General features: G+C 45.1%; 1 protein-coding gene across 2 annotated transcripts in view; it reads left to right on the top strand.

Annotated features, from left to right (window-relative positions):
* The window catches only part of Armc9 (armadillo repeat containing 9), a 126124-nt gene that overhangs the window by 16984 nt on the left and 94178 nt on the right, over positions 1-14962 (top strand). For both annotated transcript variants that reach the window (XM_021198006.2, XM_029538986.1), the window contains exons 6-9: positions 3855-3947; positions 5386-5410; positions 6845-7002; positions 9946-10044. In XM_021198006.2, coding sequence (XP_021053665.1) covers positions 3855-3947; positions 5386-5410; positions 6845-7002; positions 9946-10044 — 375 coding nt within the window. The remainder of the gene's footprint in view (positions 1-3854; positions 3948-5385; positions 5411-6844; positions 7003-9945; positions 10045-14962) is intronic.

The raw sequence follows: 14962 nt of genomic DNA on the forward strand, positions 1-14962 counted from the left end.
GAACAACAATATGAACTAACCAGTACCCCCTGAGCTCGTTTCTCTAGCTGCATATGTAGCAGAAGATGGCCTAATCGGCCATCATTGGGAAGAGAGGCCACTTGGTCTTGTAAACTTTATATGACCCAGCACAGGGGAACACCAGGGCCAAGTAGTGGGAGTGGGTGGGTAGGGGAGCAGGGGCTGGGGGAGGGGGGAATGTAGGGAACTTTCGGGATAGCATTTGAAATGTAAATAAAGAAAATAATAATAATAAAAAAGAAGAAGAATAAAAAAAGAACACATGGGATAAAATTCACTGATTTGGCCTCAGGCGAGGTTTTCTGTCCTCTGTGTGAGAGTAGCCACACATTTCCTTGCTTTAGCCTCTGAGTGTAAAACCTTAGATGCTTGCCTGGCTTGCTGTCCCGACTGTACAGTGGCATTTTCATCCCACTCTTTTCTGAGGGTGGAGTCCTCTGGGTCACATGTTTTCTTGCTCTCAGGATTCTTACTCTTGTCTTTGTGGACTCTGCGGTTCCTTTCTTGTCACTCAGAGATTTTAAATGGCCCTCATTTTATCAGCGTGCTTTGTTTTTGTTTTTAGTTATTTTTATTTTTTTGTTTGTGTGTGTGTGTGTGTGTGTGTGTTTTCTTTTTTTCATTATAAGTGTTGCAGTATCAACTGGAAAGGAAATTTCTTTGTCTTTTTTATCCCCTTGAGACAAGGTTTCTCTATGTAGCCCTGGCTCCTGGGTGTCCTGGAACTTGCTATATAGCACAGGCTAGCCTTGAACTTGTAGAGATCCACCTGCTGCTTCCTCCTCCTCTCCTCCTCCTCTTTGTCCTCTTCCTCTTCTTCCTCCTCCTTCCTTTCTCTTCTTCCTCTTGCTCCTTCTTTTCCTCTTCCTCCTCCTCCTCCTCCTCCTCCTCTTCCTTTTTCTTGTTCTTCTTTACTGGCTCTTACTGTGCCATGTCATCCTGGCTGACTTGGAGCTCATCATGTAGAGTAGACTGGCCTTGAGCCCACAGAGTGCTCTGCCTTCCCAGTACTATGATTAAAGTGTGCATCACGGACTGGAGAAATGGCTTAGTGGTTAGGAGCCTATATTGTTCTTGCACAGGACCTGAGTTTGAGTCCCAGCATTCACATCAGACAGCTCACAACTACCTGGAACTCCATCTTTATGGAGCTAACATATCTTTCACTTCCTTGGGCACATATATAAGCATACATACATTTACATAAATAAATAATAAAAAGAATGTAAAAAAATGTGCATCACCAGTCTAGTTAGTCAGTTTCTTTGTAATGATCATAATGTGTCTTCTGTAAACTCAGTTTGTCTGTCAGTGAACATCCTCTTGGAGAAATACTTAGGATGCCTATAATTACTTCAGGGAACATTCCTGAGTGCCTGTTCGTGCAGGAGACTAAGTTAAGTAAGCTTAGTTGGTAAAGATTTAAAGAGATAAAAGGCTAGCCTGGTGGTACAGACTGTAAGCCCAGCTACTAGGGAGACTGAGGTGGGAAGTTTAAGGCCAGTTTGGGCAATTTAATGAAATCCTATTATCTCAAAAGTAAAGGAAGCCAGGAATGTAACTCAGTGGTGGAGCCCTTGCTTAGCATGCAGAGCACCGTAGGTTCAATCACTAGGGGGCTGGGAGAATTGAAGTTTGCAGGTTCTGTGAGGAAAACAGAGGAAGGCTATGGAGGTGAGCGCTGGCCCCATCCACACATCCACAGCAGTCCAGCTGTGTATCAGGTTCCAATGGCGATTTTGAAGGGTCAGAGCATTTAGTGCTGGGAAGACAGTCAAGCAGCCACGAATTTACTTTAAAGCCTGTGTTTTGCACAGGAAGAGACGGATGAGTAGCTTTTCCCGGCTGTTCATCAGAGCTGGCCCACCTCTGGCTCCCCACACTTGTCTTTCAGAAGTGTGGGACCAAGTGCTCATCAGGTTCAGAAAGTGATCTTCTCAAAGCTGAAAACAGTAGAAATAAGAAGAGCAGTTAAGGAGAGATAAGGGCTTCACACCTGGAGAGTGTGTATTCCTGCCTGCCATGTTGGTTTCCAGAACATTGTCAGAAGTGGCTGAGTGGGAAGTGCCTGTCTGTGGGCTGTAGGAAATAGTACCTGACACCGGAACGGTTTGACTGGCTTACGGGTCCCAAATACTTCCTTTGGTTTTGTGAGAGAGGGTCTCATGTAGCCCAGGCTGGCCTTGAACTTAACATACAGCTGAGATAACTTTGAATCCTTCCGCTTCTACCTAGTGAGTGCTGGGATTGCAGGCATGCACCACCATGCCCAGTTTTATGCAGTACTAAGAGTCAAATCCCACGTGTGCTAGACCAGTACTCTGCCACCTGAACCACGTTCTCAGCCTTTGTTTTGATTGTTTTTAAGATATCTTGATTGGGAGACTGGAGAAATGGCTCAGTTGTTAAGAACATTTTTTTGGTTTTACAAAGAATGCTTCAATTCCTAGCACCCAGTGCTGATTTACAACCATCCTTAACTCCAGTTTCAGGGCATCCTGTGCCATCTTCTGACCTCTACAGCTACCAGGCCAGCACATGGTGCATATACATACACATACAGGCAAAAAATTCACACATCAAAAAAATTGGATAAGTCTAATTTAAAAACAATTTTAAGTAGGAGATATTTTTATTTGAGGGATAGAAATAAAATGATCTCAGTAAAGTCCGTTATCAGCCCGAGGGTTACTTTCAAACCAGACACGGTGGTGCCTGCCTGTCTCCTAGCACTCACGAGAGTCAGAAGTTAATAAAAATTTAAAAAAAAGGGTGGGGAGGAACTGGAGCGATGGCTCGGCGGTCAAGAGCACCGACTTGCTCTTCCAGAGGTCCTGAGTTCAAATCCCAGAAACCACATGGTGGCTCACAACCATCTGTAATGGGATCTGATGCCCTCTTCTGGTGAGTCTGAAGACAGGTACAGTGTACTCAGCATATATATAAAATAAATTAATAAAATTTTTTTAAAAAGGAGAGAGTCAGAAGTTCAAGGCCAGCCTGAGTAACATAGCAAAACCTCAGCGCACGTGAAATGAGACGGTAATTATATATATGTAAAATACTTATTCATTTATTCATTTATTCTTAGAAAATCTTTTTATTTATGTTCACTGAGGCTGTCTTCAGACACACCAGGAGAGGGCATCAGACCCCATTGCAGATGGTTGTGAGCAACCATGTGGTTGCTGGGAATTGAACTCAGGACCTCTGGAGGGACAGTTAGTGCTCTAAACCACCTAGCCATCTCTTCAGTCCTGATAATTATATATCGCCATACTTTCTTTTTCACAATTTATATCATTCTTTTCCTTAGTAAATGTTATTTAAGATAAGTAATTTATTTTCAAGGGTAGATTGAACTAAAATTGTGTCACAGTGCTTGCTGTGACATGAGGTGGTACAGCCTGTTTCATGTCTTTCTTCTTGTCTAAATGAGGCCTAGAAAAGGGACTCCCTTTCTTTGGGGGTTGTCTAGCAACTTAAGGAATAATTGTCTGCATCATGTCTACCATGGTATGCGTGCCCAGAGTGTACCGAAATAATTTTGATATTCAGCCTAATATGGCCTCCTATCATACTTGTGTTTAAATCCATGAAATATTCCAGTCATATGCAAGCTATTTGACCTGCTGTGGATCCTTGGATCATTTATAGATGAATCAGTCACACATTGGAAAACCTGTTTTCCATCCTCTCTCAACCCTGGCAGGACACTGGCTTCTGTAACTGACAGGGTTATTTAACCCATGGCCACAGCTTTGATGGTACCGTGGCTATTTAGTAAGCTGACATCTTCTTCATTTGTTTAATTTTATTTATTTTTTCTCCAGGATTCTTGGACTCCAGAATTAAAGCTGAAGCTGGAAAAGTTTTTAGCTTTAATTTTTAAAGCCAATAACACACCAAAGCTTTTAACCATCTATGTATCCTTCTGAAGTGAGTGGGGACCCTGGGTGTTACAGCAGGGGCACTGGCCTTGAGTGCTTTGCATCGGCAAGCTGTCAAATGAGGCATCTGTGGAGGCTTTGCCATGACCTGGAAAGGCCTGATGTGTGCGTGCGTTCGTGTGTGTGTGTGTGTGTGTGTGTGTGTGTGTGTGTCTGTGCGCGTGTGCGTGTGTGCGCGCGTGTGCACGCGTGTGTGCGTGTGTATATGTGTGTGTGTGCGTGTGTGTGTGTGTTAGTACAGATGTCTGCAGAGGCCAAAAGAAAGTGTCAGATACCCTGGAGTTGGAGTTTCAGGAGGTTGTGTTAACCACTGAGCCATCTTTCCAGCCCTATGTGTTTTAGTGTCTCCAGCCTAGAAACCGTGTCTTGGTAGAGAAAACAGAAAAAACAATCTGTCCTGTTGAAAAGATCTTCTTGGAAGAATTTTTCCTTTGCAGAAGGCTACTGAATAATTTGGGAGCCCTGGAGGTCACAATGTTTGGACTTGTCATTCAGTTCCAGACTTCTTAAGCTGCTGTGTTGTATCATTTACATGCTATAATGTTTACCTTTCATAAGTGTCAAATTCATTGATTTTTAGAAGTTGAACAGTTGCACAGCCATTATCATAATCTATTTCCACTGGGGACACTTGACAGTACAGAGGAACAGTGTCACAGCTATAAATGGGGACCATTCGAAGAATTGCAGTTACCCACCCATAGGAGACTGATTAGCCACTGGTTATTAGTCCAAAAGGCCATGTGTCTTTTCCTAGTGGACAGTCATCTACTTAAAGCTATTTCATACTAGGCTAGAGGATCTGCACAAGGCCTGAGTTTGATTTCCCCAGCCCTGGGAGAAAATAAACAGAAAGGAAAGGAGAGAGAAAAGAGAACAAAGGTGGCTTGTGGAAGTTGTGTAACTCTGATTGTACAGAAAGTCATTGAGATGTCACTTTAAATAGGCCCTGCACAGACTGTGCACATGGAGATGTTAGCAGAGAAGGAAGAAATATGTAAGCAGGACAGACACATGGATGAAGGATCGCAAGCCAGGTAGCCCAGCTCTGGGTGCAGCCTGAGCCACCGCCCTCCCCAAGTCTGTACCTTTGGGCTGAAGTTTTAGGACTGCAGTGACCGCCTGAGCTATGAGTTCAGCATATTAGGAAGGTTTTACCAGCAGGGCAGAGGCCTCTGTTGGGGCAGACATGCCAGTGTGGAGTCTGGGAGGTCACTGTAGCACATGGTTCTCATGGAGGTCACTGATGGAGCGAGTGCTGGCTGGAACAGAACAGCATGGGAAATTGCTCTCTGCTTTACTGTCTTGAGCAGCCTCTTCCATCAGCCTTAGGTCCTTTCTCCATCAGCCTCACAGCATGAGATACCCTAGTTCTGTGCCCCAGGCCATTTTCCTGAGCGGATTCCTCACCCAGAAGGAGAATGGACCTAATAGCAAAGGTAAGTTGCCTGACTACAGCTTTCATGAGGACAGCTTTGCTAGCTCAGCTTCTAAGGGAGCAGAGATTGAAGAGAATTTGTGGACTTGGAGAGATGAGGGCTTTCAAAGTCTGAATAATTAGTGTCTTGTGACCCTGTGTGGTGTAGTTCCGTGAGGCCCACTCCTTAAGGATGGCTGGTGTGTCAGCATGTCCAGTATATGAGATAACAAAGAGATGGAAAAACAGAGAAATGGGGAACAGCCAAGTCACAGCCCAGCGACAAGGACCTTCCTCGGTTCAGTACAAGCACACAGCTAGCATGGGGCAGGGGAATTATTTTAATAGCGCAGCTTTTCCCTCAAACTTGTCAGATGCAGTACCATTTTTAGACAGCACTTCCATTTTTGTAACATTGAATGTAATTCCAGCCTTGAGTGTTTACATAAAATAGCATTTTTTCCATGGGCAATAGTTTTCACCTGAGCATTTCATCTTTCAGTAAGGTAAGAAGAACTGGTTGACACGGCCTCAGCAGCCTCAGTGGCCATGCCTTACCTGCTTGGTCTTGCCTTAGATGCTCTGTTTGGAAACACCTTCAGTGTTGGGAGATGTGTTCCACCATGTGTTTTCTTTGATTGGTGGTATAGTTCCAAGGAGCTCTGGGAGTACTGGTTAGTTCATGTTGATGTTCCTCCTATGGGGCTTCAGACCCTTTCAGTTCCCTGGGTACTTTCTCTGGCTCCTTCATTGGGGACCTTGCTGCACCAGTTTTCTGATACCCAAACATAATTGGCACTCTGTTTTTTTCCTTTGAGGCAGTCTCACTTTGTAAACCAAGAGGGACCTAAACTTAGCGATCTACTTGCCTCTGCCTCCCAAGTGCTGAGATTAAAAGCATTTGGCACCAGCATGCCTGATAACAGATGACATCCTTAATCCTGATAGAGCATTTGGAGCTTGCCCTGCCACTTCTGAAAATACTCATCAACCCACAGTTCTATTGCTACTGCTGTGTGTGTGGGTCACGTTCATGTGTCAATGGGCAACTAGGCAGGCTCCTTTTTTTATTTTATTTTATTTTTTTTCTTCGACTGAATGGAATAGCAGTAAACATGGATAAGCAGGTGTTTCTGTGGTGGGACAGAGGCCTGGAGGTATAGCTCATGAGTGGTATAGCTTGGTCATGTAGCGTTTTCAGGGAATCTCTATCCCGTTTCCTATAATGGCTGCCCGAGTTCCCATTCCACAGGCAGTGAATAGGGTTCTTCTTCCCCGAATCCTGGCCAGGGTTTGCTGTCAGACTCGTTTCTTCTGATGGTCATCACTTCTGTGGTGCTGTGACAGATCGTGGCCGAGGGCTAGGCAGCCTGGGACAAGAGCACAGTTATGTGGCTTCTGAGTTTGCTGCCACTGCTGTCCTTGCGTGTGGCTTCAGGGCTGACTCTCTTCCTAGAACTGCTGCAGCAACTTCACCAGCAGCTGGTGGAGGCCGAGCGCCGGGCCATGACCTACCTGAAGCGGTACAATAAGATCCAAGCCGACTACCACAACCTCATCGGCGTCACAGCCGAACTGGTGGACTCTCTGGAGGCCACGGTCAGCGGCAAGATGGTAAGGAATACACCCTTTGTGTCGAATTGTGTTCAGAGAAAGTGGGTGGAGCCTGGACCACATTGCTGTGGGATTCTCACCCTGCACTTCAAAAGGCTGGTGTGCAGCAACCATGCTAACACTTGCAATGTTTTACCTGTCTTCCAAACACATGCTCTACTTTGCTGTCAGTTTCTGCCTTCGTTTTTTGTTCTTTTGGGTTTTTTTTCTTTTCTTTTCTTTTCTTTTCTTTTCTTTTCTTTTCTTTTCTTTTCTTTTTTTCTTCTAAAATTTTACATGGAGAGATGACTCAGTGGTTAAAAATACTGACTGTTCTTCCAGAGGTCCTGAGTTCAATTCCCAGCAACCACATGGTGGCCTACAACCATCTGTAATGGGCTCCGATGCCCTCTTCTGGTGTGTCTGAAGACAGAGACAGTGTACTCACATACATTAAATAAATAAATAATTTTTTTTTTTACATATGGGCCCTTCATAGTAGTTGTACATACATTTAATCCCATCACAGAAACACATAAAAATATATAAATCTTTAAAAAATGGCCAAAACATGAAAGATGCAGCCTTTTTTATTTTCATTTAGATTGTATGTGTATATATGTGTTTTGCACATGTGTGTTTATTCATCATTTCATGCCTGGTGCTAAAGGAGGAAGAACAGGGGTCTCAGATCCCATGGAGCTGGAGTTCAGGCACTTGTGAGCCCCCTGGTGTGGATGCTGGGATCTGAACTCAGATCCTCTGGGACAGAGAAGCTAGAGCTCTTAACCACCGAGCTGTCTCTGCAGCCCACAGCTCACCTAGAAACGTGAGCCTAGGACAAAAAGTTGAAAGGATGCAGAGGAAGACATAGTGACCTCACTATGGTCTTACCCTTCCTTAAAGATTTATTTCATGTATATGAGTACACTATCCCTGTCTTCAGACACACCAGAAGAGGGCATCAGATCTCCATTACAGATGGTTGTGAGCCACCATGTGGTTGCTGGGAATTGTACTCAGGACCTCTGGAAGAGCAGTCAGTGCTCTTAACCACTGAGCCATCTCTCCAGCCCTTCACCCCCTTTTTTGATATTGATGCTAACATGTTCTCATGTGTGCATACATGCAGTGTAGACTCATGCATCCAGTGTTCTTAGGCTTAGTTGTGATCATGTGACCCATCCTTCCTCTGAAACTTGCTGTTTTGTTCCTGTGTATCACAGTGTGTTGATGGTCTTTGCCCACGACCATACCTCCTTCCTTTAACACATTTGTAAAAAAATGGAATCCTACGTGTCTCATTGTGCAAATGCTTGCTCTGGGTCCCACCGTGAGGATGACCCATTCACAGATCTCCAGTGATGGAGATGGAGACCTTTGCCTGCTTTGACAGTGCTGCAGTGAGCAGGACTCTTATATAATCTGTAGCGCCCGGAGTGCAGAATAGATTCTGAACATGAATTGTTAAGTCACTGTTTTGACAGATGTTGTCAAATTAATCTCCTAAAAATTATCAGAATACCTGTTTCTGTAACACCCAGCAATACCATCCATGATTAAACTTATGTATGTAGGTGGGTAGGGTTTTGTACATCTGTAATTTCAGGCCTTGGGAGGCAGAAGCAGAAGGATTTCGAGTTGAAAGCCAGTCTGAGCCTTTATGGCAGGAAGTCAGCATCATGTCATGCACTTGACAGCTTATTGATCATGTCTTTCATCCACTCAAGCGATTCCTCAGTACTGGGCCCATTTGCAGCCTTATCCCTCCTTTCATCCCACTGACGGCTCAGGAGTGGAAGTGCAGGGGTAGGGCTACTGAGCTCCTCATGTTGTCAGGAATCAAAACTTGAGCCCAGATCTTCAGATTTGAGAGTGCCACTCTTGCCACAACATGTGGCTGCCCACTTACTCTATGCCTTGAATCTACAGAGAAGCTCGAGAAACCATTTAGTTTCCATGTCAATTGAACTGCACTGAGTGAATGGCACAGATGGGGTAGCCTGTGATCGTACCTGTAGTCGCTTTTCAAGCATGATTTATTAATTTTTTTATGGACTATGCATTGGTTGTTTGCCTGCTCGTATTTAACAAAAGAGTGTTGGCTCCCCTGTAACTGGATTACAGACATGTGGTTGCTGGGAATTTAAGTCAGTCCCGTGGAAGAGCAGTCAGAGCTCTTAACTGCTGGGCCCCATCCCTTCAAATCAGTCAGTTGTTTTTATTCCTTAGGTCAGCGTGTTAACTCTACCCCAGAGCTCTGAGGTTCTGGTGCTTACTTTTAATTATTAACTTGACATACTTTACAACCATCTGGGAAGAGTGTCTCAGGGAGGGGGTGTCTGCCTCAGGTTGGCCAACAGGCATGTCTGAAAGGAGAGTGTTTTGATTTAAGGTAGTTGATTGAGAAGTCCCAGCCCACTGTGGGCAGCACCATTCCCTTGATCTGGATTTTGAACTGTGTAAGAGTGCAGAAATTGAGCTAAGTATTAAGCATGCAATTTGCATTCACTCTGCCCTTGACTAGATGTGACTTGCTGCTTCAAGTTTCTATTAACCTGACTTTCCCTCAGTGACAGGCTGTAGTGAGCTAAAGTAACCCTTTCTCCCTACATTGCTTTTTGTTGTTGTTGTTGTTGTTTTGAGACAGGGTTTCTCTGTATAGCCCTGGCTGTCCTGGAACTCACTTTGTAGACCAGGCTGGCCTCGAACTCAGAAATCCACCTGCCTCTGCTTCCCGAGTGCTGGGATTAAAGGCGTGCGCCACCATGCCCGGCTCTACATTGCTTTTTATAAGGTATTTTTTGTCACAGTAGCAGGCTAGGACAAAGGGGATGATGCGCTCTCAGTCTGTCTACAGGAGATGCTGAGGTAGCTGAGGTCCTGCTACAGGAGCTGTAGATACCGGAGGGAGGTCCTGTGGGCAGGCTGCATAGCTTTCACCTGATGACCTTGCCCTTGCAGATCACCCCCGAGTACCTGCAGAGTGTCTGCGTCCGCCTCTTCAGTAACCAGATGCGGCAGAGCCTGGCACACAGTGTGGACTTCACAAGGCCTGGGACGGTGAGGTGCCACGAGAGACGGGGTATCCTGGGTTTGTCCCCTGAGACTTCCAAGTGAAGTTATTAGAGAGAATGAAAGCCTGTGAGAAAGTGACATTCAGGAGCTAGAAGCTCCCAGAAGGAAAACAAAGCTATTTTTGAGGAGGTTGCAGCTGAGGGTTAGCCCTTTGGGTGAGAAAGGAGAGGTGCTCTTTAAATCTACCATGGCAGCTGCTCCTGCGCACTGAGGCCCGAGAGTCAGGAGGAACAAATTGAAACCTTGCTTTGTCTTTAAAAGAACTCTCGTGGGCTGGGGCGAGCGCTCAGTACAGTGCTTGGTGTGCAGGTACCAGGACCTGAGTTTGCTCCCTAAGGCCTGGAATGCGTGACACCCCAGTACTGGGAAGACACGTAGGCAGGTCCCTTAGGCTTGCCACCCAGACAGGCTAGCTTACTGTGAGCTGCAGGACAGGGAGAGAGAGGCCTTCTCTCCACAAAAGGTAGACAGTGCCTGAGGGTTAACAAACAGCTTTGTTCTCCAGCCTCTGCATGTACATGCCACATACATGACTGTACTTACACATGCTTACACACATACAAGAGAGTTGGGGGTGAGAGATTGGGCTTAAGACAAGACTTTCCTTTTTAACTTTTTATGCAAATTAAAGGGTTAAAGAAAAATCACAAACATAGCAAGGAACATTGGCATCTTCTTAACCAGCATGTATTTATCTCTGTGTGTGTGTGTGTGTGTGTGTGTGTGTGTGTGTGTGTGTGTGTGTGTGTATCTCCCCACCTCCATGTGTCTCCATACACAAACACAATAGGGTTTATAAAACATTTGTACATATTCGTCAGGCTGGTGTATATTTATTTTTGCTTTCTTGTTTTGTTGAGACAAGATCTCATGTAGATCAGACTGACATTGAACTTCCTTAAACTCTGATGCTTCTTCTACTGGCCAAGTGTGAGGATTACAGACATGGGATACCACACCTGACTACAATGTGTAGTTCTTTTCCTTTTCTTTTAGAGGTTTATTTTATTATTTTTAGTTCTGTGTAGTATATCTGCATGTGGTTGTGTGCATATGAATGCATACATGCTAGAGGTTTTGGATCTCCAGAGTTCTTGAGTTCTGGAAACAGAACTTGGATCCTCTGGAAAGGCAGCAAGTGCCCTTAACTGCCGAGTCATCTCTCCAGCCCGCACTGTGTATTTCTAATGTTTGCCTGGGTCAGTCTCTCCTGTGATCTCAGCATTAAAGAGGCTAAAGCAGGAAGGGGCAGAAAGTTAAAGCTTAGCATGGACTCCACAGGGAGCAGGAGACTGGCATGGCCTGAAAAGGGAGATCATTATCTCCAAACAAAGAGAGGGACAAGGTGAAGATTACTAATCACATAATTATCAGCTCCAGTACATCGTCTTATCTAATCTGTCCACTTCCACTTGTCAGCACAACCTCTCCTGCTCGTCACAGCCACTAATAAAGGTCAATGTGTGGTGTGTGTTCTCTGGACGCTGTAGCTCCTTTGTCTGGGACCATTTCCCTGGTCTTTTCTTTGGCTCTCGCTGTATCGACACTTGGGGAACTGTAGTCCTCCTTTAGAACAGCAGGCTACTCCCTTACCTGTTTGGTGTTGCCCTGGGGTTGGGCTCAGGTTTGCATCCCAGGCTGAGTGTTTCCTGGGGAGTGACATGCTTTTCCTAGGACAGCACATCTGGGAGTGCACAGTGTGGACTCAGGGATTCGTAACCCTGGAAGGCTACCAGTGTCTCTAAGGACACCCTCACATTTCAGGAGCCCACCTGCATCCTGGAGCTCAGACCTGCCTGAGCTTGGTCAGAGGCTGGGTGGGTGAGACCGACTCTGGACAGAGTCCCTGGTGATCCTCATAACTGGTGGGTCAGTGCAACTTTGAAGTAGGATTCACACACTCACATTAGAATCCTCATAAATAGGTTGCCTGTAGTATTTTTAAAATTTACACCATCCCTCATACTCAAGTAGGTTTAAAGCAGGTTATTGAAAGACAAAGAAACATAAATATGGAAAATGAAAAAAATGTAGAGACTAAAAATAGATTGTGATTGAAAGAAAAATAAGGACAAGCCAAATAAAAGCCAGGGTAAAAAAAACGGTCTGATAGACCCCGTCATGGTCACTGTACCTCCGAACTGCTGACCCCAGATTGTCCCTAGCTTCCCAGCAACCCATGGCAAAGAAGAAACTGCAGCTGCATGGCTTGTCATGCTGTTACAGCCAGGGGGCACAGTTAGGAAATTTTATTAGGTGATATTCTGTGCATCCAAAGCACTGTGACGTGTTCTGGCTGCACGGGCCAGGAAGCACAGTCAGAGATCAGCTCCTGAGACCCCCACCCCCTTCCTGAAGGGAGCTTCTTAGTACTTTTCATTTCTCTGTATGCCCTTAAAATTAAAATAAAAAATAATGAGTTTTTCTAAGTATTTATACTTTATAATTTAAAAGCAAGTTAAATTTGTTTTTTACATAGCCCTGGCTGTCCTGAAACTCATTAGGTGGCCTCAAGAGATCCACCTGCCTGTCTCCCAAGTGCTGGGATTAAAAGCATGTGCTACCACACCCAGCTAAAATTTAATACCTTTTTAAAGATCTATTTATTTTTTACTTATTATTTATTTATTTATTTTGGTTTTTCAAGACAAGGTTTCTCTGTATAGCCCTGGCTGTCCTGGAACTCACTTTGTAGACCAGGCTGGCCTCGAACTCAGAAATCCACCTGCCTCTGCCTCCCGGGTGCTGGGATTAAAGGCGTGCACCACCACGCCCAGCTCTCTATTTATTTTTTTAAAAGATTATTATTATTATTAAACATAAGTACATTGTAGCTGTCTTCTGACACACCAGAAGAGGGCGTCAAATCTCATTATGGGTGGTTGTGAGCTACCATGTGGTTGCTGGGATTTGAACTCTGCACCTTTGGAAGAGCTCTTCTGCTGAGCCATCTCACTGCCCAATTTATTTATTTATTATGTATACAACGTTCTGCCTGCATGTATGCCTGCAGGCCAGAAGAGACACCAGATCTCATTGTAAATGGTTATGAGCCACCAGGTGGTTGCTGGGAATTGAACTCAGGATTTCTGGAAGAGCAGCCTTAACCTCTGAGCCATCTCTCCAAATTTTAATATTTGTTTCTTTAATTTTATGTATATTGTCATTTTCCCTGCATATATTTCTGTGTACCTTGTGGATGCAGTACCCACAGAGACTAGAATAGAGTGCCAGGTCTCCTAGGACTGGAGTTACAGTTTTAAGCCACTATATGGTTGCTGATCAAATCCAGGTCTTCTACAAGAGCAGCTGGTACTCTTAACTGAACCAGGCCTCAGATTCATTCAGATAGACAGATAGACAGACAGACAGATGGATAGATGGATGGATAGATGGATAGATAGATAGATAGATAGATAGATAGATAGATAGATAGATAGATAGGAGGCTGTATGATAATCTAGCCACTGCTGCCAGCAATTATCTGAATATTGAAGCATAGGGCTGGTTGTTCTCTGTTCTGTTCCCTGGAACAAGGATGTGGTCCCAGGTTGCAGATCAGTTATACTTGTGTGTTTACTCAGGTACTAAAGAACTCTTCCCTAGAGCTGCTGGCCATGCTGGCCACTCTGCACTCAAGAGAAAAGCAGAGAATGGCTCTGTAGTCTGTGCCTTAGGATGTGGCCACAGGAGAGTTAGCATGTAGAAATCTTAGGAGCTGGCTGGGTTTAAAGATGCAAGGGTTGGCTATCTAGGTTTTAGGAATGCACCTTCTTGTGAAGCCTGCATGATGAGGGGCTTCAAACCACCCACCTGAAGCCTACTGCTGTTTGTAAAATTCACTGTACTGGTTTCCAATTTGGACTGCTTCACACACACCCTTCTGGACTAGAATACAAGACAGAAGAACTGCCCAGAGGGTTTGCAGGGATCGCCGTTAACACTGGCAAAGCTCTCATTGGCGAGCATGGGTTTCATTTGCGGAGAAATAGGTTCCCTGCTGAGTCCAGGAGTCACTCACGTCTGGACAACTTGCTAAGCCTGTACTGTTGCCCTTACCAGAGAACCACTACACGGGAGCAGCATAAACAATCGAGAGCTGGCCTTACCACAGAGCAGCCACATGGGGGCAGCATAGATGAGCAGAAGTAACCTTTCTCTAGTAGGCTCTGTAGTTGGCAGGAATGGGTGGGCAGGTGGAACACAGCAAGGTGTGCCCTGTCACATAAACCCAGTGAGTCATCCCTCTATCCAGAAAAAAAGAAGCACCATACTGGCAGAAGGCCTCACAGACTCCAGGAGAGGAGAGAGGCTCTTCTGCCTGCCCTTGTCTGCTCATGCCCAGGCCACTGTGTCCAAAATGCTGCCTTGTTTATGTGTGTGTGTAAATACAGTATCGAACATCATTGCTGGGAATTGAACTCAGATCTTCTTCCAGAACAGAAAGTGCCCCTAAGCTCTGAGCTATCTCTCCACTCTCTGGGTCCCCATTGTTACAGAATGCATGCCTAGTGCTCAGGTTACACAAGTCACCACCGTGCACTTAGAGGGAACCTGGTGCCAACTCATCCCTGTACGACCTGCTGGCCAGTTTATCAATAAAGGTTAGGGCCATATGAACATTTGGCTTGAAAACCGCAATTTAACAGTAAATTCGGCAGAACACAAACCTCTTCCTTCAACTCAGCTGCCTCCCATAGCTTCCCATCTGCCTGGGTTAAACACACATCCTCCAGACCTTTAAAGATGTGTACACTTAAGCTGCTCTACAGCTCACTCTGTAGCTTAATAGGACTTTTGTGGATATTTTTATTGTTTTGAGACTTAGAATCCTGTTTCAGCCCCTCCCGTGCTGGGGTTCCATGCATGCACCCCTGTCCAGCCTAACTACACTTTTGAGGGC

Source organism: Mus pahari, chromosome 5, assembly GCF_900095145.1.
Source record: "Mus pahari chromosome 5, PAHARI_EIJ_v1.1, whole genome shotgun sequence".
Taxonomy (NCBI): domain Eukaryota; kingdom Metazoa; phylum Chordata; class Mammalia; order Rodentia; family Muridae; genus Mus; species Mus pahari.